This window comes from Typopeltis vanoorti, chromosome 18 (assembly GCF_054136105.1).
Source record: "Typopeltis vanoorti isolate ZY-2024b chromosome 18, IOZ_Tvanoo_1.0, whole genome shotgun sequence".
Lineage (NCBI taxonomy): Eukaryota > Metazoa > Arthropoda > Arachnida > Uropygi > Thelyphonidae > Typopeltis > Typopeltis vanoorti.
In genome coordinates, this window is record NC_143566.1 from 38,742,193 (window position 1) to 38,768,467 (window position 26,275).

The 26,275-nt window shown below is 34.4% G+C and overlaps 1 protein-coding gene across 4 annotated transcripts in view; it reads right to left on the reverse strand.

Moving 5' to 3' along the window:
- The window catches only part of LOC150096605 (hepatocyte nuclear factor 4-gamma-like), a 283,786-nt gene that overhangs the window by 84,364 nt on the left and 173,147 nt on the right, over positions 1-26,275 (reverse strand). For all 4 annotated transcript variants that reach the window (XM_090408547.1, XM_090408546.1, XM_090408545.1 and 1 more), the window contains exon 2: positions 10,597-10,869. In XM_090408547.1, the coding sequence (XP_090264673.1) occupies positions 10,597-10,869 (273 nt within the window). The remainder of the gene's footprint in view (positions 1-10,596; positions 10,870-26,275) is intronic.

The window sequence follows — 26,275 nt, forward strand, 5'->3', positions numbered from 1 at the left end:
GAGAAACAACGATAAATCAAAGCAGTATCCATAGCAAACAAATGAGTGATAGTTCCTGACTTGGACACTAGATGACTTAACTTCAGACGAACAAATACCTGCGAGGTTATGTGCTGAAGTGTGAAAACTGAACGTCTGTGCCCAGGAATAGACAGACAGAGAGAGAGGGGGGGGGGGATCACCGAAAGCATCGCGTCGAACACAGTCTATGAAATTTAAACAGCTTTCGTCGACAATACTTTCCAAAAAATTATAATCTATTTAAGATCTGTGCAATAAATATAAATGTAAGATTACTAATACTCCCTCCCGATACTTATCAGGAGAGGGAAGCACTCTGGGAGGATATAGGCTATACGAGAGTGGTCTGAAAAGTTCTCGGCCTCGACCATAGATGGCAACACTATCGGCACGATTTTTTTTTTCTAAGTTGGTACATCTGTCATAAGCATCCATATGAAATTGCAAGTCATTCTATCATGTAGTTTGTTTATACAGATGTCTGAAGCAGAAGACTTGTCTGTATCCCTTGAAATGGATAAAATTGAGTATCGTGCGGTTATAAATTTGTTTGTAAAAGAAGGTTTAACGCTAAAAGAAATTCATTCATAAAAGTTTATGGGCATTCTTCGTTTTCTACACTCAAGAAATGGGTTGCCCAGTTTAAACGTGGCCATACCAGCCTTGAAGATGATCAACGTGAAGGACGTCCAAAAAGTGTAACAACACCAGAAATCATTGATCAAGTGCACTTTATGGATGACCGGCGAGTCAAAGTGCGTGAAATTGCTGGAACTACAGGCATTTCAAAAGAATGTGTAGGATATATTTTGCATGAAGAATTGCAAATAAAAAAGCGCTTGCTCACAGCAGATCAAAAACGAACTCGCATGAAAATCTCTGAACAGTGCTTGGAGCGTTATAACAAGAATAAAACTGATTTTGTGCGTCGATTTATTACTGTGGATGAGACTTGGATTCACCATTACACACTGGAATCCAAACAGCAGCAGTCAAAACAGTGGACAAAAGCCGGTTCAGCGCCAAAGAAGACAAAGGCGGTTCCATCAGCAGGAAATGTCATGGCATCGGTGTTTTGGGAGATGCTAAAGGCATTTTGTTTATTATCTTGAAATCGGTAAAACAATAAACGGGGAATGTTATTCCGATCTTTTAACCAGACTGGATGAAAAAATTCGTCAGAAAAGACCGGTTTGCATAAGAAAAAAAATCATCTTTCATCAGGACAATGCACCTGCCCACGGTAATGGGAAAATTAAGGGATCTGTACTATGAATAGTTGGAACATCCACCCTATTCCCCGAATTTGGCTCCCTCTGACTTCTGTCTCTTCCCAAAACTAAACTCTTTCTCGCTGGTCAGCGTGTTTCTTCGAATCAAGAGGTGATTGCAGAGGGGTATTTTGCAGATCTTACTGAGAACCACTACAGGGACGGAATAATGGTGCTGTACATCGCTGGAATAAAATATATTAGTCTTAAGGGAGATTATGCTGAAAAATAAAAATAATTTTGAAATTATAAATTCGCTTTTTCATTATTAGGCCGAGAACAACATTTCAGACCACCTTCGTAATTTGAGAAGTTGATGTACACATACTGTATTTTGATATACGTATTATTTTTATGAAAGAAAATTTGTAGTCGGTGCAAAAGAACACAGACTTAAGTCATTCCAGTACGGTAAAGAAGTTCGAGTCTAAAACACACACACATAATGAACAAGAGGAAACGTTCATGACAGAATGGAAGAGGGCTAAAGATAAGAGCTTACTCAAGAGAAACAATAAAAACGTTTTTTTTTTTTTTTTTTTTTTTTTTGGAGATGATTTTTGAAGGATAACAGCCTGAGTTTTTCAGGCTGTTATCCTTGACAGCTCTTATTTAGCAGTATATGAATCCTTGATACCTGTTTGTCATTTTGATTCTTCTAGCACCAAGAGTATTTAGGTCTTTTGAGTAACTTCTTCCGTGGTTCTCCTTTGCCGTAGAATATGGATGCATATGTAGTGTAAATATTCAATTTCCCTTTCAATTTCGTCACTCAGTGCATGCGAAGATGTAGTTTTTTTTTCTTAATTCGAATTAAAAAATAAAAATAAACGTACATTCTCGAATAACTTAAATCTGTATTCGTTTGCCCACTATTTCTTCTGTATGTCTATTTTTTTTTTTTTTTTTCAATGATTAAAAGCATTTTATTAAAAGCAATACTGGATCTCAAAAAAATGAGTACACCAACTCCTCAAATGATCAATCCTACCAGAAATCATTGTATATTATTTCTGGAGAGGGATGTATCCTTCAACACCTGATCTTCATTTAAGGTATTATTACATTACTTAAATTTTTAATGAAACAGATTATGATCAAAACAGATTCCGTAGAATATGGTTGCGAGCATATAAAATGGCCTGAGGTGGGAAATTCTATTCTAGAAGAGAGAGAACTGCAGAGGCATGCTAATTAATTTAAGCAATACAATAAATAAAACCCAATGAATCAAGAATATATAAAAAAGATGACTTAAGAAGTGGTTCTGGAAAACGAATTTTGAAGATTGGAGCAACAACAGGAAATGGAAGCTTGTACCAAAGTTGGGAGATTTTTTTTTCTTCTTTTGTTCACTGATACATGAGAAATATGCCATAAAGACAATTTTATCAAAATTTTGGCGATATGGCAGAAAGTCTGAATGAAGACGAGATGGAAGCTAGGATAACGAGACGTTTGCTACTAATTTCTCTAACAGAAGGCGCTGCTGAGATTTGGGCTCAGGGAAAGTTTAACAGCTTTACCCTTTTTAAAAATGTATTTGAAATGCTTGATAATTTTTATCCTTAATCTTACCAATAAAATCCTCTCTGTGTAATATAAGAAACTGGAGAGGTTACTGTAGGCCTACGTTGATGTACTTATTGGAGGACAAAGGCTTAGATACTAAGCGCGAATTCCAACAGGAAAGAATTAAGATATTCACCAGTAAGAATTCGAAGCAAGTATTGAAATCGAAAAGTAATCAGGAAAAACGAACGACGGGTAGAGGTTAGTGAAATTACGAAGAGGGGTTTCCCCGGTGTCTTTGGACTTGGAAGTATGAAAGCCAGAGGATTTTTGAGCAAAATGATCTGATAATAACAAATATCCTCTTTTTAGAAACCAAAAAGATCACTATATACTTAGGAAAGCCCGAGTGAAATCAGAAACCGGATCGATTATGTAATGGTCAGGAAAAATATTTCGAAATATTATTGTGGAAACAAAAACATACCCAGGAACATGTAGTCACAGACCACATTCCGGCTGCTTCAAAATGAAAATACTTAATTTTGAAAAGCATTAAGAAGAGAAATAACAACTTGCCTGGTTTGCAGTTACCTAAGTACGACTCAATGGAAAAATAAAAATGGAAGAAAAATTAAGTTTAAAACTCAAAAAGGGCATAAAATAGAAACGGATAACAAACTGAAGATAGAAACAAATTTTAAACTTCAAGGAAACTGTTAAAGATGTCTATGACTGCAACAACAAAAGAGATTCAAAATAGGATGGGGGGGGGGGGAAACATGGCTGAATGAAAGTATATTAAATATGTTCAGCAAAAGAAACAAGCAAACAAGAAAAAATCAAAATATAAATCTTTTTGGAGGCCAAAACTTGGATTAATAATAAGTGCAAAGAAATAGAAGACCTAGAAATAAAATAAATCCAAGATATCCCCCCCACACACACACAGCGAGAGAGAGAGAGAGAGAGAGAGAGAGAGAGAGAGAGAGAGAAAAACCAATGATCCGCAAACTTTCAATCAAGAGGAATGTGACAAAATGTTATTTGAAACTGCAGAAATTAAGAAAAGACGGGTATAATACATTCTTTCAAATATTTTCAGGGATGAGGAGGGAGAGAGAGAGAGAGAGAGAGAGAGATAATACCACAATTAACAATCTCGAAGGTCTTATAATTCTAAGAGCAAATGCATCAAGTCAAGATAACATTCATACATAAATGCCAAAAGCTCTAAAAGAAAGTGGAACCGAAGAGCTAAGAAATCAGTTTCTTAGCTTTTTCGGTTAATTAACCACATATATGAAATTACATATCAATAAGACTAATGAGCCATGTGATAAATTATATTTTCATATAATTCATATTTTCTTATGAATTATATGAAAATAAAATAAAATAAAACAGCAAATGAAACAAAACATCCCAAGTGGATTTATAAAAAATCATTCTGATATTGAAGATGTCCAAGAGAGAGATCATCTTCATTATCAGAATGATACTAGAAAGAAACTGTAAGTGAAGAAACATGTTTTATAGATGATAATAAAGAATTTGATAGTGTTTGAAGAAAAGAATAGACAGGAATGACGTAAGACTGTTTCATATATATAAATTAAATACAGTGGCAAATAATGTAGGATTATATATAAATTACGAAAAAAACAGCAAATATTGAAATATACCAGATAACAGAAGAATGAACACCAATAAACAATAATAAAATAGAGCGAGTACATGAACCTTGGACAAATGGAGAGACTCCTATCGCAAAAATGACTACAAAAAGGATAGAAGAATTTATATATTATGTATTGCAACCAAAACTACAAAAAGAAAAAATCTAAAGTGAACCGTCAGAAATTTTCCAATTACAGAAACGTGTTAGACAACGTTGTGTGATTTTTCCTCCTCTGTTCAATCTCTAAAAGGAAAAAATTTTAAAGCATCTGAATGGATATAAATAATATGCATTATGGAGATGATGCATTAATTGCTAAGAACGACAGGAAGACTCGCTTTATATTAATAGATCAAATAAATAAACAAAATAAAAAATGGCGTAATTCTAAAAAAAAAAAGCAAGCTGAGGAAAATATACCCGGTGAAATCCAAATTATAAGAAGTCGAATGGTACAACTTATTTTGGACCTTTAATTAAGGATGGAACATGCAAACGTAATTAGAGGAAAAAATAGAAATTATACAGAATGGCAAAATCAACCTTTAACCAAATGAAAAGCATACTAAAATCAAGAAAAATAGGGGGGGGGGGCTAATAAAACCTAGATTAAGAATGATTAAGTACCTATTTGGTCTACTTTTCTCTAGGGAGCAGAAACATGGACAGTAAATAATGCTGATATTAAAAGGATTAATGCTTTCAAAATGGGGATATACACAAGCTCGTGGTTCAAAAAGAAGAGAAATGGAGATTTAGAGATGATGGGTACTAAACTGGAAGTGATGAACATAAGAAAAGAAAAATATATATGGGTGATATTGTTAGACATGCATCTAAAAAGATTTATTACAGGGAAACGAAAACGAGGAAGACAATGACAAATGGTTCAAAAATAAAGGACTGACGTATACAGAAGGCAAGGGAAAATGACCAAGGAAATGAATACACAGAGTTCCATGACAGCCAACCTTCTTGGATAGAGATGACACCTGATAGGATAAATGAAGGTCAGATGTACATGCTGCTGAAAATGAGCTTAAACCATGAATCTGATAACTGAGAGTCAAAAAAAAAAAAAAAAACTAACCGAAAATAAGGGCAAGGAAATATGCAGCAGTTAGTGAAATAAATATCGAAAACACTGTGACCTCTTAAACTAAAGCAACATGTAGCTTATTATATTTTTTTAAAAATGAATTTCGTTCACGTGTCCTCCAAACCATTTTAATGTATCACCGGTTAAAACCTCCTAAACATACGTCGCAATAAATAACTAAATAAAATAATCATGCATAGTTAATTACACGAATAAAAATAGCAGCGTACAGGATCGACTTGCGAGATTGGGCCCTACTTTTCCGACACACACACAAATTTATGATAAAATTTTATGATTTCATTTTGTGATAAACAACATTTATTACAAAGGAAATAAAATTTTGGGTCGCTGAGAATTGGCAGTGCTGAATAATTACTGAGTCCACGCAATAGACTAGCGTTCTTTAGTTGATGGTTTCGCGGGTTATGGCTACGAGAGCTATTCTTTGGGTATGTCCAAAGCAAGCAAGCAAGCATGGGACAATTTAATATCTGAATAACGTAAGGGATGTGGAAAGTCATACATAGTCTTACTCGAATTTTTTCACATCCTGTGATCAGTGCTTAGCTAAAGGGATGAGGAAAATGTTTAGCATCCTAAACAAATAGCTCTAAATACATTATTAAAATGGAGGATATTAGGGATCTAGCCATATTTTATAGCCCAATATAGAAAGAAACTGAAAGTTTAGAAATTTAACTTCACGAATCGGAAATGCCAAAATAATTAAATATAATACGAATTTTATTTACGTAATGTTTTTTTTTTTTATTAACATAGAATTTTCGCTCCAGTATCAAAGATATATTTAGAATGTCGCTTAAATTAAACAACTAGAACAGAAACCTGACGATTCAACAATGAAATCGCGTGAACTACTCGTACTTATTAAGTTTAATTAATTTTCAAAATGTACCAAAGAGCTTATGAGAAAATAACCTTTGGTATCAGAGTTGCGTTGATACTCGCTGCTTAAACAGCATATCTCACTCATTTAATATCTTACTTTAATACCAAAGTATAATACCAAAGTTTAATACCAAAGTAATACCTTTCGCTCTACATTTCAGTAATTAAAAGCATTTTATAATGCTCTTAACAATAATAAATAAACGCAATGTGTGTGTGTGGGGGGGGGGAATCTGAGTGATCAGTACCAAAAAAAGTTTCGTTAAGCTCCAATAAACCATTTCCTTATTTGTGAATCTAAATACCATACTTTCATTAATAATAATAATAATAATAATAATAATGGATTTTTAACAATAATTGGCTAATATGTTAGACTTACACCGAGCTTATCAAGTTTCCTTAACGCATGTGAGATATATACGGTCAGATAAGCATCATACTTTATTTTAGAAATGAGAAATGGAATTCTCCCCACTCCAAGTTTAAATATAACAGCAGGTGAGACCACAGTCACAGAAATAACAGGAATGCAAACGTGGGACAATCACAGATATCCAAAGCAATGGTTCCCAGTTGCTGGGTCGCGAAACTACTATGGAACCCACTACTGTGGGGTAACAAAAATTAAAACATTTCAACAAATATTCACTGTTCCACGTTACTAATTTACGGTTGGTCAGAGAAGAAACAGATGCAAAATATCTAAATAATATGCAAAAATTTTCTTTGCATATTATTTAGATATTATTTAGATTGGAATTTTAACACGAGCTTGAGTAGAAATTTTAGCTTGCTTTCACTGAGTATTTTGAAATAAAAATAAACTTTAAATAAATAAATAAAAATACTCTAAGTGGAATCAAAACATAGGTCACTCGGATACATTGCCGAACCAATCAGACTGGGAGTGGGCAGAGTCGCTTACTGACAGACGTATCATACGTATTAGCTACGAAGTGCTGCTACAAGTGACACGCCTATCACCAGTAGCAGTCACAAGACCAATCTGTGGGCCTGAATTATTATTAGAATATGAAAGGCAACCACTGCATTATTTATTATTATAATCAGTTTCAAAACACAGACTGCAAAATCGACGTTCATTTTAAGACAAAGAGAAAAATGAGACATGAAATTATAAGTTGGAAAAAGCGATACTGAACAAGGCTGGAAAAGTTTTAAGTTTTGTTTCATGCAAAGTGCGCTTATAGTTGTACAACGATAACATAATATACATGGGAAGAAGCTCCTCCCATTAAGTTTTAGGGGAGGGAAAAGAGTAATTTTATTTTCTATTTAATATTTTTTCTCAATAAGCTGATAGTAACGGATGAAACTGCACTGCACAGTTAGAAATGTAAATACACAGTATTTACATTTACAGTGCTGGCAGAATTCTAATGCACAAATTGCGAAGTGAAAATACTGTCAAACGAATTATTTTTTCAAATTTTTTTTTAATGCTTACTGTATTGAAAGAGTATTATTCTGATATAAATGAAGACTATTGTAAGTTACGTGAAAAGATAAACAGCACGACAGGCAGTATAACGACAACTTCATAAGAAATGTCATATACCATTATGGCTAATTCCGTGAAATCCGGGAATTTTCTCACTTTTCTTTAGTTTTAGTAAATAGGGGTCTAATTAATTTTGCATTCTTGACATAAAAAAATAAAAAAATTTCAGCTTTTGAACAGATATTTTTATTCTTCCAGCAGACGACGACAAGAATAAATTAAAGGATCAATTCTGTACAAAATGGCTGCATATGATGATCGCATTGACTACTGCTTTTGCTAACCACATTAAAAATACAGCTTTTTGAGGTGCCACTCACTGCTCTTAAAAATGTTACGTAATTTAGCGTTGAAATATATAATATCGCTGCATTCGATTTAAAATCCTGTACAAATATAATTAATGCATAACTTTTATATATAATAGCCGGAAAAGGTTGGTCGAGTGGTAGAGCCTCTGCTACTAATGGCTCAGTTAAGTAAGTTTGAGCGCGGTTAGTAGTTGGAAGGGGCACAATCGTTCGATGCTGTTGCCACACTCTCCCTCCATGACCCTTTGGACTCCCTGGAGGTGTCAAATAATAATAATAAAGTATATTTAATACATAACTGTATCTTTAATGCTAATCTACTAACCACTGTTTATGAATTTGCAAATTATCGCATTGTCATTTCACCCCCCCCCCCCACACACACCTTATTGTAATACTGACTAAGATTTTATATAACATTAGTAGTTAAATTTCTGAAAATAAAAAAAAGAATTGTTTTTTTGTTTTTTTTTTGCTTTTTTGTTTGATTTCACAAATGTCAGCAGATGCACTTTGGTATGGATATGATGACAGGAGAAATGAGAGGAAAGTACAAATTACTTTGCATGAACATTTTTCCTGTGGAATTCATAGGTATAATATTAATTAAAAATCCGAAATTGATACAGATTCAGTTCTACTATACAAAATAAAAAGAAGAAATGTGAAATTAAAAATAATAATAGTAATGAAGCATAATGGATAGGACAATATCAACTTGATCCACAACAAAGAACTTCTGAATTGCAGACGAACTTAGCTGATGTTGAAATAAATAAAAGGTATCCAAGGAAGATGATCTAAAAAATAAAATAAAAAAAGCTGTTTTTCAAATTACCTTTGGTTCCATGCCATTTTCAAAAGAAGTCAATAAATTTATGTAGAAAAATGGCATTAATCGTTTGGTGGCCTTGGTATTCTGCAAGATCTAAATGCAACAGAAAATATCTAGGCTATGTAAAGAGAAATGGATTGTACAACAAAAGACAAGCTGATGTGTAGACTCAATGCATTACGAAGCTAATTATTAAACTTAAAAAAAAAAAAAAAAGCACAGAACAGTAAAATGCAAAAATATATATCTCTATTTTCAGAAAATAAAGGAAAAATTACCATCAAGATGTTCTGATGAGAATTTTTTCGTTGCTTTCAACATTTTGCATTCATCATCAGTAAACACAGTGATATGTGGTGAAGCCTTGGAAAAAGTCGACTGATTCTCATAGTTTCCTCTCTTACTTGTATCTAGTGAGATAGTCACCTACTTTTCTTCTCCGGAGCTTTGTTGATTTCAACTACTTTTAAAGATCATTAGCAATTTACATGTAAATAATAATGGGTATCGACCAACGATCTCGATTCTGTATAAAAAATATTCCTAGATTCTTAGCTAACACAACCAATATTACTGTATAGCACTTCTCATTCGTAAGCCTATAATCGGTTATAATTATACGACATATAATTATATACTAAAAATATAAACATGGATTCTAACAATTCTACAACAGTGGTTCTAAAATTTATCTATTTACAAAAATTACCAAATATAATCCTTTTTTACAAATAGCAAATGGATGTTGATGTAAACGACCTTATTAATAACTGTCCTGCAATTGTTAGTTTCGCAGATCACACTATGGGAACAGTTCTATCATAAGCAATATGGAAATATAATACATTTAATTATATATAAGTTTATATCAGTAGTTCTCTCTCTCCTGGAAGTTTCACTGGTGATTTTTAATCCACCACGTGTTGCTGGAAAAAAACTTCCTTTGATATTGACTTTTTTAAAGCTATTTTGATTATTAAAAGGAAAGGATTATAAAGGCTGTTTACCCATGTTATCAACTCATCCCCCCAAAAAAAAATCACTTACATGTTAACTATGGCAAATAATAAAAAGTTGATCCCATTCAAATATCAGCAAATATCCTAAGAAATTTCTAGTCTTCCAGTGAGAAGACTAGAAATCACTGCTTTGTAACATGCAATAAATAAATAAAACTGAAAATATTTAATCTACATCAGATTCTACCACTGATAGCACCATGAGATATACCGAAAGAACAAAGGTCAAGAGCAAATTAGTCCTTGGCATTTAGCATTTAAGAAGCTAAAAATTCTACGCCGACTGCCAGACTTCCTGTCAAATAGCCTATGGCAGCCTTCTTCCCTATCCAAAACAACCAGATGGTGTTACAATTTTCAACACTAAATATTGATCGCGCATGATGTTTAAGATTCTTAGACACCGTTACCTTCTTTCTTCATTCCTGCTCTGAAACATTTCTTTAGACGACAATATCTGCACTGATTTCTTTTGTCCTTGTCCACCACACAGTTCCGGTGAAACCGGCAAGAATACACGTGGTTTTTCCGCACACTTCTCCTGAAAAATCCTTTACAACCATCACAACTGGCAGCTCCATAATGTTTTCCTGTTGCTCGGTCTCCACAGATGGCACACAACTGACTAATAGCTTGCGAACTCTGAGATGTAGGTTGTTGGTGAAGGGTTATTTCTGAATCACCTGCAGGAATAATAAAAAAAAAAAAAAAAAAAATGCTGCTCAACAAATTCTACTTCCTAAAAAACATTTAAAATAATGGTTTTAAACCATAATTAAGGTATAGATATAAAACTGTATAATTCTATCACTAAAATGATTTACAACAGTAAAGGATATTAAAACTGGAACGTGGCTCTGTATCGAAGGAAAGAGTGGAATAATGCTGTAGGAAAACAACTTCAGTTACATTAGAGATCGATATCGTGTTTAAGCTATGTGCATAAATGTACAAGTTAAGAATACTGAGAAATTTGTGCTACGACATTGCCAGTCTAGTATGCCGAGTGTAACTCTTCCGCTGAGGGATTCTTCGAAGGCTGCGTGTCCAAACTTCATTGTGGAATCAATATTTGTAAATGTCTTCGGACGATAGATTAGTAAAGTCCTGTGTAAGACCACCAATCCAATCGGTGGAAACCTGAAGTGCGTGCAAGAATTCTATCTAACCTTTGTCTGTAGAATATAGTTTAAGGTGTATATAACCCTAATTCCGTTATTGGTTAACATATCTTTTATTTGCATACTACCATCTTTTTCGCCTGAGGTTCCCTAGGCCAGTTTTAAAATTTATCCTTTTTTTTTATATAACTTCAAGCCGAAGGAAAAAAAAAAAAAAACAGGCGTTTCTTTATTTTTCTCCAATTTATTTATTTGAGCCTAATGATAATAAATAGCTATATTAAAAGATGTTTATTAGAATGCAGTTGCAGCAGTTAGAATAGATGATGATTTGGGGAAATGGTTTAGAACAAGGCAGAGGTACTAGACAGGGGGATCCAATATCACCAAGCACATTCATCGCACATTTAGAAAGAGCAATGGACAAATTGAAGGAAGACGCAAAAGGAATATCAGTACACGGAATGAGAATTAACAATCTGAGATGACAATTTTCAGATGACATTGCATCGGATGGAATTGGTATATTGATATAGAAAATCTAGAACAATTCACATATTTGGGAAGTAAAATGGCGTATGATTTGGACTATAAAAAAAAAAATAAAGATCAGGATTGCAAAGGGAAGAACAAATCTGAAGGCCATGGATAACATCTGGAAAAGTAAAGTGATCATCCTGCAAACAAAACTAAAAGTACTGGAAACATGCATCTTTAGCAGTGTACTGTATGGATCTGAAACGTGGGTAATAAATAAGGAATCAAGAAAATGAATTTTGGCATTTGAAAGAACTTGTTACAGGAAGATTCTAAGAATAGGTTGGGTACAGAAAATCACAAATGAAAAGCTCTATCGGAAGATACAACCAAAAGAGAATCTAATGCAGAAGATTATAAAACGGAAGCTGCAATTATTTGGACACATCTGTAGAATGAGTGAGGACCGGAAGATAAAGACATTTATGTTTGGTATTATGGATGGCTTAAACAGAAGAGGTAGACCATACAGAGAATGGATAGACGACATAAAGGACTGGTGGGGAATGTGTACAGAAATTGTGACACTGTGCACTGGACAAAGAAAGGTGGAAAAAGATAGTGAAGGAGGCATCGGACACCAACGGGCAGTGAGCCCATGGTTCGTAATGATGAATGCCCAATAAACATTATTAAAATAACGTTTAGGAATAAAATGAACTGAAAAGAAAAAAGATTTTAAGTGTTATCCTTAATTTCTTCGGAAGAAAAGCTTGCTCTTTTGTCTTTAAATTACCTTTTGTGTGTGTGCTCCTTTTCTGGCAGCAGATTACTGCTAACATTTTATTTAAACTAGCCATCACTATACCAGTGGTTTCCGTTTTAAATCTTCCGTCATGTTGTTGTCGTTCCAACATCTATATTACAATCTTTTTATACATTATACATTTTAAACGGTCATATGATTAAACGAAACAAGGTAAATACAAAATAACTTCGTTATTTATTAACAACAAGTTTTGTCATAATTGCACAGGACTTCTTTTAAGTTTGAAATATCAAGAGGCAAACTTATAAACAGTAAAAGTTAGTATGGTGACAACAAATGAGTATTATGTTGAATTCCGATATAGTGCAAGAAATAAACTCTCAAGTTTCTATTACAACGTAATTTTTTGCATATTTATAACAATGCTTCGCAATCAGGACTTTGTTTTCCAAAAATATTTGCCATCACATTTTTGAAACCAGTCGATGGTTTTTCAGTTGTGATCATTGTTCCTTAAAGCTATTCGTCTGCAATTAGTTTTTTTGATGTAGGATCCTGCATACAAATATTCCGAGCATTTGTGCGGAATTCTAAACATAATCGTGCGTGGACTATGAATTAGATTTAGCACTCTTAAAATTTATCGAGTCGTTTCAATCGGACAGAGTAAATAACAAACGGGTCGACATTTAATATGCAGTTTTTTAACACCTTTGGCACATCTCTCGGATTTTTACAGAAGTACTATCACTGAATAGAGCACTATGAATAACGCGAATCTGTTAGATATAATAGTTCCACAAAAAAAAACGCCTGGCCCTCATACACTATTAATGTACCATAAGTTTACACCTATTCGTGAGTAGGCAACACAAACACGAAATAAAAACTAGCTATACAACAGATCATTGTAAACCAATGGTTCTATAACAGCATTTTCCCCATATTTTTTATTCAAAAATTATTCTCGTTTGCTAGTTGCGCAAAGTTTCCCTTTCATGTACATGATATATCAATATTATTATTAAGAGAGACCTCTAAGGAGTCAGGGACTCATTGAGGGTGGCCACATACTACACACACCAACTATGATACTTATTTTCGAATTCATTCACACTGTTTGCACATACTACATCCAATGGCAATTCATTCCAATCACGCAACACCTTATGAGAGAAAATTCTACCCCCCCCCTTCTTAGCAGAATTCATTCTCAGCTCCAAGGATACCCTCTTGTCCTATCCCTGTCCTCCATAAAATGAAAAATTCCATCAACTGAAATCCTGTATGACCCTTTCAGAAGTTTGTACGTCTCAATCTTTGTAATATCACAATGAACCAATTTTTAGCTATTAGCACATTCTATAAAATAAAACGCGCCTTTCAAATCCATTTTAAAACATTTCGATATTTATTACTTAGGTAGTATTGCATGCAGGAATAGGAGTGGAATTAGAAAAAAAATAAAAAATAAATACAACCAAAAATCCTGTCAAATATTACAGTGCGCACAAAAAAAGGTTTGAGCCGATGCCCCATTTTGTTTCCCTAATACATATTATGCACTGACAGATGCTTCATTATTAACATAGGAGTGAAATGCGATGCATTTAATATGAGTGTATGTCTACTCGTATAAGAGCTTCAGTCACGTTCCTTGTCTTTTGGTTAATTTGTTGATCCCTTGGGTAAGTATAAAAAGTAATGTAATTCTTCTTTAGGTTCTAGTGTCTCACTGAAATGGCTGATAATAAAAGTGTCCAAATTTCTCACACGGGCCCATCTCTGTGCGTGTGCTCAAGCGCGCGCACATTGTTGGAAAGCTTAAATTGATAGCAGTTAAGGAACGGCAGAACCAGCTGTTCTACTTCTTTCTGGTCATCGACTTTCATTTCTGTGACCTCTGGAAGGCAGGGTTCAAAGTGCCTCCGATAAGAAGGAAGGAAAGTTGACAAATATATAGAGCGAAGGTTTATGGCCTTGCTAAGCTATTTTGACTTCATTGGTGGCGGAAAGGTTATCTCTTGATCCTAATATCGTCTTCCTAAAATAGACACAGTTTATAATTTCCATGACTCTCCTAAAGAACTGTTGAAAATCTTCCAAGAAAAGTCAAATATCAAGTATCGATATCTGAAGTGGAATTTTTTTTCTTCTTCTATTCAGCATTCGAATATCTTTAAACTAAGCACAAAGTTAAGGAATATCTCCTATTTTCAGATAGCTGGCTTTCCAACAGAAGTTTTCAGTACTTACTGAATGGGGGGGGGGGGCTTATATACTGAAAGTGCGAGAACTGCAAGATAGCTTTGCATGTACAAAATTGGCATGTTTACATGACCTTTTTTATCATGTGATTAATGGCTTAAGAAAACGAGGATGTTTTCATGAAGAGTGGTCAACTTTTAATTCATCATTGACAGAGTTCGTACCAAGTCTAGGTATCTAAAAACTTTTTTTTTTTCATTATAGTTTCATATAAGCAATATGTACATGAAACTGCTATAGCAAATCGCAGCTCTACGTGATGACTTAGGAGCAGTGCACTGCTGAATTTAGCTCCCCAGCTAAAATTTCTAGAAGACTAGAATAAAGAATTCATTATTCAACTCTTATCAAGTTGAATACGACGCTTTTAATTTGACCAATTCCAATATTTATAACGCCACATGCACTCATAGACGGTTTTAGCGACATGCTGCCGTAAATCAACCGATGCATAGTTTTCGTGAACTGTTTGTTTAGGCCAGTGCTTCCCAAACTTATGGATGTAAAGGCTCCCTTGGAAAAATTAAAATATTTCACGGCCCCCATCGAAATAAAAATCGTAATACAGACATATATTATTATAATATTTATTGTACAGTATTTATATTCAATCCAAAACATACACAGCGAATATCGCAAAAATCAAATGCAAATATTACATTTTTATCATCTTACATACACATTTTACATGTCGCACTTAGTCTTAAAACATTTTAAATTTGTTTTCATTATTTCACGGCCCCCTCAATAAAACTAGAGCCCCCCCCCAAGGGGTTCGCCGCCCACAGTTTGGGAAACGCTGGTTTAGGCAGTCGTTGCTCGCTACATCTCTCTGTGGTTTGGTGTTTCGCTGTGCATTATAAACTATTTATAACTATTATTATTATTATTATTTAAGATGGTAGATAAAATTCAAATTAAGGGTGCTATTGCTCCAGTGAAAAGGAGAAACGCGTAAACATATTACACCACATACTAAAATTATTAGTGACACTGATATAGGTTGGAAGGCTACACTTACCTCGCACTACTTTTGTCACAGTTGTTATTGAAATGAAAAGTGTTACAACTAGTTAATAGTACAGTTATCCGTGACAATCTTGTTACTGATTGATGGTATACATCAATCTATACCAGGGGTAGGCAACCTTTTCAGACTCGCGGGCCACATTCAACTTTTATTTTTAATCATCGGGCCCCAAGCGTTTAATTAATAGAAAATAGTGCGTGAAAAAAAATACTTAAGTTATCAATTTTTATTATGTCAAACTTAAAACACACAGAAATATTTAAACTACGAGATATGAAACTCAATGAAAAATTATTATCACGTAAAAACAAAGTAATATAGTTTATGCATCACAATATGTGTCTCCCTGCTTAATGTGACTTTTGTGATTGTTTTCCCGTAGTCAAATTATTTAGATCCACTTGATAACCTAAGGTGAAAATCCAAATCGTAGCATGCAAATATTCATCAGTCAGTCAGTCGAGAAGAAATTTTTTTTTTTTTTTTTTTACATAAAACTCATGAAAATGCTTATTCGCAAATATATGTGCTTCCAAATGCGACTATCATGTTCTTTGCGAAAATGATTAAACCTTCCAATTTTTTTGTAAGCATCGATGTTTGAATATTTTGAATGCATTCTTTAATGTTTCATTATGTTGTAATTCCAAAACTTCCATCTGTAGTCGATTTGGTATGTCATCAATGTCGTTAAAAGGGTGCAAAAATAATCGCATTTCGATGCTATTTTTATGAAAATCCACAAATCTTATTGAAAAAAATGTTTTTAAATCTTCAATAATACCAACAAAAGCTTCGTTTTGTGTTAGCCATCCAACTGTAGATGCAGATTTGCAACATATATAATGATGTAGATTTTCTTCCATCATATGTTTCAACAGACAGTTTACTTTCAAGAGCTTTTATGTCAGAAAACAGTTCTACTAGTAATTTACCTTGGCCCTGCAGGGTCAAATTAAGTTCATTATGGTAGTTGTAATGTCTACCATAAATGCAAGAGACATAATCCATTTTTTATCCGATAGTTGTGGGACAGTATTTTCGTGTTCCGTCATGAAAATGTCAATTTCTTCACGTAAATTAAAAACATTTTTAGCACAGCATCTCTACTTAACCATTTAACACTTTACTACTAGATAACGTCTTTTCTTGATGATAAAATTTTCCTGGCCACATGCCATGTAAGTATGGTCAACCTTTTATGGGCCGCCCAAAATGCACATTTGGGCCGCATGCGGCTCGCGGGTTGCCGACCCCTGATCTATAACATTAAGAAAATCTTAATGGTATAGATTCATGACCAAACTGGTTGTTAAGCCATACTATTTACAAAATAGTATGACTTAACATCTTTCATTTACAAAAATTATTTTAAATTTCCAGTTTGCATATGTGATTATTCGTATTTATGAGTTATCATATTCCTCATAAGATAAGTAAATGACATTTTAACTGATCATATGTTCTGTGATTGCTTAAAAAATATTAACTATTACATACATTACATTGCAAGAGGAGGGCATAATTCGCTATACGACGAAATTCATACTCCAGTGGTCTGGAACGTAAATGTGTCTTATGTTTATTATTCTGTTTTGTTAATTTTATTATATTATTTATGTTATATGTTTTGCATTGTTTATTATGTGTGGCGTTTTTTTTTTGTTGTCATTTTATTTATTTATTTATTGAAGCTTGATATTATTTTCTTATAGTGCCTTCCCACGTGAGCCTCGTCACTTCCCGTGACGTCAATCACGTGGTTTTATTGATTTCCTTGGTTATTGGAGAGAAGTTACTGCCACATACTTGCATCCCAGCTTTCTTCCCTTCAGAAGGAAATTCTTAAATTCGCTCATAGCATGGTAGACAAATATATAACTTTAATACTAATGAAAGCCTACTGATACTGAAGAATTTTATTTTACTAAGTGACTTTTACATATCTCGTATCTTCTTCTTCAACCTTTTGGTTCTGTCCACTGCTGGACGAAGGCCTCCCCCATGATTTTCCAGATCACTCGGTTTTCTGCTTCTCCCATCCATCTCACTCCTGCAATTTGTTCCAGTTCATCCCTCCACCTTCTTCTCTGTCTTCCTCCATCCATTGGTCTCAACTCTGTTGTTTTTCTAGTCCATCTCCCGTCACTGCATCTGGCAATATGCCCAGCCCATCTTCACTTAGCCTATTTAATGTATTTTACAATATCCATGACACCTGTTTGAGATCTTATCCAGGTATTTGTCTTCCTATCTCTTAATGTTATTTTTAGCATACTTCTTTCCATGCGATGTTGTGTTGTTCTCAGCTTTTTGTTTAGGGCTTGTTAAAGTCCATGTTTCTCCTTTTGACCAGTGCATACTTCCTGTTAGGACAGGAAGTATGCACTGGTCGAAAGCTTTCCTTTTTAGACTCATAGGGATGTCACCTCTGAATATATTTCTCATTTTCCCATAAGCCATCCATCCAAGGTGAATTCTTCGTTCAATCTCTTTTCTTTGGCCTCAAAGGATAACAATTGGCCCATATATACATATGAAATAACTTGTTCTATTTCATGTTTTTTTTTTTTTCAACTTTGACAGTTCTATGGTTAATATGTTTATTCATCATTATTTTTGTTTTTTCTCTATTTATTTTTAATCCAATTACTCTGGAAGTTTCATTTAGCTGATTTAGCCTTTCTTCCAGATTCAAGATTATCTGCTATTAGGACAATAATCATCTGCAAATTTCAGATGATACAGCCTTTCTCCATTTATGTTTATTCCTTTTGTTTCCCAATCAAGGCTTCTAAAGACTTCCTCTAGTGCAGCTGTAAATAGTTTGGGAGATATATGGTGTCGCCTTGCCAGATGCCTTTTTGTATTGGGAACTTTTCACTGTTTTTATATAATTAATTACAGAGGTTGCATTATTGTAAAGATGTTTTAGTGTTGCAAATGTTTTAACTGAATCAAATGCTTTTTCGTAAAGAGTGTTATATGGCTTCTTTCAAGTAGCTCAATATTTACAAATTAAGATGGAGGTAGAAAAAGTTCCCAGGCTGTCAGAAATTTGAGTTTCTTTAGATCAGATCAGCGCTGTTACCAGGATAATAAACATAATCCTGTAATATTAAAGCGGCAGAAAATAACTCACTTGTCCCTGATAGGAAATTGACAAGATCTTACTACCTTACCATCCGAAACAAAACGTTAGTTTAAGAAACTTTTTTCTGTTGTTGTTGTTCCCACTGAATGCTGACTAATATGTTGCAAAGTGAAGATTTTAGGCTTTCTGTCTTAAAAAATAATATGCATTCGCCAGCAACATAGTATTACCAGCACTAGTCATTATATACCTCTGTAACTTACTCTAATGTATATACTCTGAACTTCTTCTAATGAAGGGTTTCTAGAGTTAAGGAACCTCTGATGGATTGTATATTACCAAAATAATCACACGAACTTGATGGCTAAAATCGATTTCACGTAATTCAGAATTTGGATTTTGCAACTTTCGTTATTGAACAACTAAACATGATTAAACAATAGAAGAAACTGAGCAACTGTGTCTAATGTTTCCACAAATATTTTATTTTTAATATGCTATCTAAGGCTATTTCCTGGGATTTGAATTGAATCCCGTATTGCTACATGCAAGGGAATGCAACTTCAAATTCCGCCATAAGTTTGGAAACCACACTTTTAGGAGGGGGGGGGGAGCTATAGTCTCAAGATCGAAATAGACATCAATTAGATGTGCACTAGTATGCACCAGTGCCCACAAACTGGAAAGAACAAAGCACTGTATTCGATTATATAAAAAAAGCATTTTCCCTTTTCATAACGTGCAAAACAAAGAACCAGAGTAATTTCTAATATTAAAACATTTAAATACTGTTTATAAGACATAAAATAATGTTACAAAGTAGTCACAGAGCACTAGGTCTAAACAAGATTATCATACGACTTCCCACGCCCGTCAGTGCTCGCATACTCTGGAGCAAGAAGCACGTGTTACTGAACGACAATCCCGTCAGATTATTGTTAGAGTTTTTGTTTTGGAAAATGTTAGATAAAAGGTACCTAGTGATATATAATTCGTACAATAAACCTTGGAAGAAAATATATCACAATAAAGGATCGCTTCTGGTAGTACAGCAGAAAAATCCCTAGTCGTAGAGCTCACCAACCTGCTAGGCTACATGAAGTTATTCCTACGTACACTACGGAAGCTATGTCTCTCGTGTTTCATCACAATACTACTCTCCAGCTAAGCATCTGGCATAAGGAAAACGAAGTTTTATAAATAGCATGAGTCCTATTACATGAAACCAACAGAATCGCTGGGAGTGTCTGATTCACTGCGGCGATGGCAAATTTGAAGGAGTCCAATTCCGACTTTCTTAACACGAGTTGAACACTAGCATTATTAAAAATATGTTTTACAAAAGACTGTCACGCAAAGGTAAAAGATGAATTCATGTATTATCGAAATTCGTTAATAATATACTGAAGATCGATTTTTTTTTTTACCCTCAAACCATTGCTGGTAACTAAATCCAAATGAAATACTTCTTAATTGTATGCGTGCGCGTTTTCAGCACACCTGCCTTTTATAGTGATATTTGCTGGTTTAGAATCTTTTAGTACAGTGATAGAATTGCTAACAAGCTTGCTCATATTAAGTGTTTGAAACGCGTTAAGTTGTGTTTGGGGAAGGGGGAAAAACTCAAGAAAATGTTTTTCTGCTCGAACATGGCAGGAGAATTCAACACTAATTCTTTACCAACAGACAAGCAACTTAAGACAAAAAAAACTGTGCCTTTTCAGTATCACAGTTAAGGACGACAAGTGAGAAAACTACAGCGCTCAAGAAAAATATTACATACTGTAAGTAGCAATAATAAGGAATGAAATGAAGGCCTGGCTGGCCGCATGTGCAGTCTCCGGTCCTGTGGGTTCGAATCCCATTGTGAGCATGGCTGTTTTGTCTTTAAGAATGGGAGATGGATTTCATCACCCACCCTCCTTGGCCGAGACTCGAAGTGGAGTGGGAAAAAAAGTTCTGTGTTCAGTCTCTAAAGCAGTTCCTTCCCTTAGTCTACTCGGGGCTATGGGAAACTGCTTCAGTGGTTTAAATCTATAGCTTTGAAATGGGTTACAGCTTTACACAAGTGGAATTATCTTAAAAAAATTTTTTTAAGATAATTCCAGAAATAAATAAAAGTAGGCCGACAAACGGAAGGCGATAAAGTACTAACGTAATCTGAATTTAATGCAAAAAAAAAAAAAAAGTGAAGTGCATGCTTAATTTTGTCACTATTCTCAATAATGATAACATTTTGGCATTGAATGTCATAATCAAAAATCCGATTTCAAATAACATTACGGTGTTTAACTTCTCTTAGCGTTTTTTTTTTTTTTTTTTTTTTTGCTGAACTCTTAACTTTTTACTTTTCATTTTCCCCCCTCCTATTCGCGTGATAATTCTTTCGAAATGTTTTTTCCTTCGGGTTTTTTTTTTCTGTAATAAAAGAAAAGTATTTCAACTTAGATCATTTCGTATATGTCTGCGTTTTTTCTCATGTAAATTAGATGCGACGAGCGGGTTAATCTTAGCAAGAAAACACCACGTGACATAGTTGCTTTAGCAACAAGTCCAAGAAGCAATGAGGTTACAACATGATACTGCGCCCTGCCACTTGCGGATGAAATATTATAAGTGCTCCATTGTTAGCAAAGAGGGAAGTCAAAATATATTCCACAGCCTACGTAACGACTAACTGCAATATTCAGTCAGGCAACAGGATGAGACGTAAAACAAGATAGCAGGACGTACAGAGGTAAACCTGAAGTGACAGGAGCCCTTATCAGAAACAACTTTACCAGAACATTCCTATGTCGCAATCGTCATCCTCTGAACTGAAATATATAAGATGTCCAATTTTACACAAGATCCTTGGAAACACTGATAATGAAATGGTTCGTTCTGGAATAGAGTGAACGCCACCCGCCCGCTCCCAAGAAAAATAAATATAAGTGGAAAAACAGCCAGCAGGGAGTAAATAGGGGCATGGCTGTTATCAGCCAACATGAACAGGTCAGAATATGTGACAACATTCCACTGTATAATTAATTATAGTTAATTATAATTAACTGATTCTCTGTTATGATTTGATAGCAAGGTAGAAAAAGACCTGAAGTTTACAAAATTCAAGTGTTAGCAGAAAATTATAAACTAAAGCAGAATACAATTTGCATAAATGTATGCGATTTCGTTATATACTTCAATTTATATCTTTAGAATATAACTAGATTTTACCATGACGCAAAATCGCAGGAGAGTAAAATTATACTTAATATATCTTTAACTCCAGGTGATACTCTTAGCGAATTATTTTGATACAGAACTTTGTTTCTTTTATAATTATGAAACTAAAATTACATATAATTCTCATTTAAAACCGAAACTTACTGTTCTTTGCCATGGAAAGAATGTCGTATCTGTCTTAGTCAAAAAATGAAATTAATAAAATTATCAGGCATTGCTCGAGTAATTTTATTTTAAATAAGCAGTTTTGAAAGTTTTTTTTTTGGTTTAGATCCAAACAGCCTATGGTTTTTGCCATAGGCTGCATAGGAGTTGGTATATACCGCGGTGCAAATTCATATAACAAAAAAACAGTGACATACAATTTCTCAATGTCTTCTACCGATAGTTGCAGAAAAGAGTCAACAATTATCGGTAGACATTCAGAAGTTTGGCGTCCTTCAAGAGCATATCAAGTGCACGGTAAGGATCCAGATCCTTCCCATTCGAGGATACACCAGTAATATGGATCCACAGGTTTTCCGCTAAAGGGGTACATGGGAGTGAACCAGATAGTAACGAATATTCCTACAACTACTTCTACCAGACTGTGCCTGAAGGAAGTCCGAGTATGGTAGAATGCAGGGAGGAACTATCAATGTCACACATGGATAAAAGACCGAATTCTCTGTGTGGACGACATTTCGAGTCTTTCATCTCCCAATGCATGCCTCCAGACTTGAAATCGTTTTCTCACTGGCAATAAAGGACAACATAAGCAAATATAGTTTTACTGTGGATCATAAAAATTTCCCACAAAAAACAGTTAAAACAGAAAATAACGAAAAAATGCAAAAGTAACAAAACTCGAACAAAAAAAAAAAGGAAAAAAGAGCAACGAATAAATAAATAAATAATACTTGCAAATCTATAAACGCCTCCATATGTGCTTCAGCATTCGTGGCTTTACTACTAATATAAGTGATATATCATCACTCAGCCAACTTAACCAGATCTGTTATTCCTAAATGAACAGTATTACAGTCCCGGACGTAGCAATTACGAGGAAAATAGGGTCCTTTTACGAGGCCCACATAATTTTAGATAATTAGACATTGGAAATATTTAATTTTAATGCTGTTTAATAGCATATAAAATTTATTGATTATATTTTCACAAAAAAAGAAACTATTATAAAAGATTTTTTCTTGGTCTTTGTCCGTCACAAAAGGCAGCACATTCGTTAGATCTGGCATCCCTTATCTGAGAATGTCAAACCTTGAATCTTACCTCCGTATGATCTTTGGTGGCTCAAAATTTCCTTAACACACTTTGATGATTTTACATGCTATCTCTATCCTTCTCCAAGTTCTGATAATACGACTTTAAAGCGTCATTTTTTTGGGTATTTGGACTCTAGTGAGGTCATTTTACTCGAAGATTTCATATTCAAAATGGCTTCTTCCTCCATGTCACGGATTAAAATGGAAGATATGATAGGGTATTTCCTCTTAACAGGAACTGAAAGACAAATAGTCCATGTACATCCTGCTAAAATTGTTAATTAACGTTTCTTAACCAGCTCCTTCCAAATACAGGTGCCATTTCTCCTCTTGGTGATTTAGACTGTAACCCCGTTCAAGCCAGCCATTCCCAATTTTTTGTCCTTTGGCAATACAAAGGTCCCTAATGGGATTACCAAATTAGCTTCTACCCCCACTTTCTCTAATGATCGTTTTCATTCTCCTGACCAAAACACCTGATCTTACTGAATATTAGAAATAATTTTAACTGACGGGAAAGCTTCATCCCCATTTCCACTCCTCCTCCTCCACACACACAAAATCTTGCACTTTGGTGAAGTAGACTACTAGAGGGCGCAATAAAAATTAACAATCAGAGTTACAATATATTTTTATTATTAGTGTATGTGGAAACAAGTGGAAAATGGACTTAGGCAGTGGGTTAACAGAAACAGATTTATGTAAAGGGTATTGTTGTTAGGCAGTTAATGAAAATTTAATTTATAAATAATGATTGTGTATTTAGCACTATTGCACATGCCAGTATTGTATGCATTTGTATATAAATATTTATAAAAATAGAAGATAAAGTAAATGGTTCAAATCTTTGCTAATCCCCCTGTTTAGGATGTCTATGATTTACAGTTTGCACGATCAGAGCATGGATGTCAAGCCGGCCTGATGGCAGAGTAGTTAACATACTCACTCTCTAACCAATAAGCTTGCGGTTTGAATCCACCGCAGGCATGGATGTTTGTGATTGTTTTTAGGTGGAAAGCGGATTAACGTGGGTTTATTTTTGGTCAGAAAGACCCAGCTTTTAATAAAGTCGAGAATCTTTGTTTTTTTCCAACTGAGTTAATCGATCTCACAACGGGGGTGACAGGGTTTTCTTCCACAAGAAATCTTAATGCTTTATCCCGCAAAACAGCTAAGACACACGTAATTTACAAAATAAAATACCTGGCCTACACAGCCTTAGTTGCAGCTTAATTCCTTCAATTGAAGATGGGTTAGCAGTCTCATATGGAGATGGCATGATTTTTCATCTTTAAAAACCAGGAAACTGCCCAAACAGGAATAATACGCCAGCCTCACAGCGTAATTCCAAAACAACCTCACACTCAGACTTTTTCAGAGCACACTCATGAATTGTAAAAATTTTAGGTAAAATATCTCATCTGAGGTTTGCAGAACGTAACTCTTTGTATTTCTCTTTCTATAGTACAAACGGACTCCGGCATAAGTAAGAGTTACGTTCTGCAAACCTTTACGTAAGTCGGATTAAACTCAACGGTTAATCACACACACTATTTCTTATGGGTATACAGTAGTACATTACTATGTTTTAAAGGTTATTTCTGTTCGTTTCATTCACAGGATGCATGAACAAGTAAATTACAATATGCATTATTAATGCAAAGTAATATAATACACAGTATAAACTGTATGAGAAAATAGGAAAAAAATGTTCAATTTGGCTGAACGACCTTCCTTATGAAATTACCATGAGATGAATAGTAGTGACTTCTTTCTTCGTTTCATAAATATAGCTCTATATGTAACAGGCTAAAACGTCATTTATTTCTCTTTGAACTTTTAAGAATCGTGAGTCAATCGGATCCACTGTCCCCAATTACTTTGTCCACAGTCATTTGTTTATAATTTTCATCTCTAGATCAATTTTGGTGGGTTTACCATAGATTTATTTTTTCCCACTTCTGTGCCTTTTACCAGCTGTACTTCGCTAACACACACAAAACACTAAAAATAATTATACAAATCGAGACCGAGGAAGGCATATGATTAACGAGAGTTGTCTGTCTTGCAGAAGACTGCTGTTAGGTGGCGAGAGAGGTAGACGTGTTCAGTAAACATCTTATACGAGTAACCCGAAATTTTGCTCATAGCTCTTTGAGGATAATTTGCGTCATACAGGATATTAATTTATTCTCATATTTTTATGAGAATCCCACGTAAGAAAGGTTGTATGCCAAATGTACACATAATAATGTGGATGGGCTAAGGATTATATAATTTGCAAGAACGATATTATATAATCTCGTTCTTGAGAAAGAGACCAAAACGTGGAATTTTTTGACTACTTCGGGCCTCTAAGAAGGGCATTGGTACCATCTTGGACGATGAAATTCAATTGCCATAGACATTCACAACAACATCATCGCAGCGGGATTCTAATCAATTAATCTCTCTCTCCGTGCACTCTCCAGGTATGAACCGAGTTTTACCAACTCTAAATTTATTCAGTGAATTCTGTTTCAATGCTCACTTCAACCCAACAGGATGCATCATTCTGTGGACAGTCAGTGATAAGAATATCGCTGCCGAAAAAAAAAAAAAAATCAGTATTTTTTTTTAACCAAGCCTGATGGGCTGGAAGTGTTTCGCACTCCACCTGGAATCGTCATACTCCAGTAAAAAAAAAAAAAAAAAAAAAAAAAAAAAAAAAAAAAAAAAAAAGGGGGGGGGGGGAGAATTCCATGCAGATGCAGGCAGCCTTGATGTTTATTAGAACATGTGATATCTAAACGGCAATACTTATTTTCGCAATATCCTTTTCTACAAACAGAATTTCAAAATAA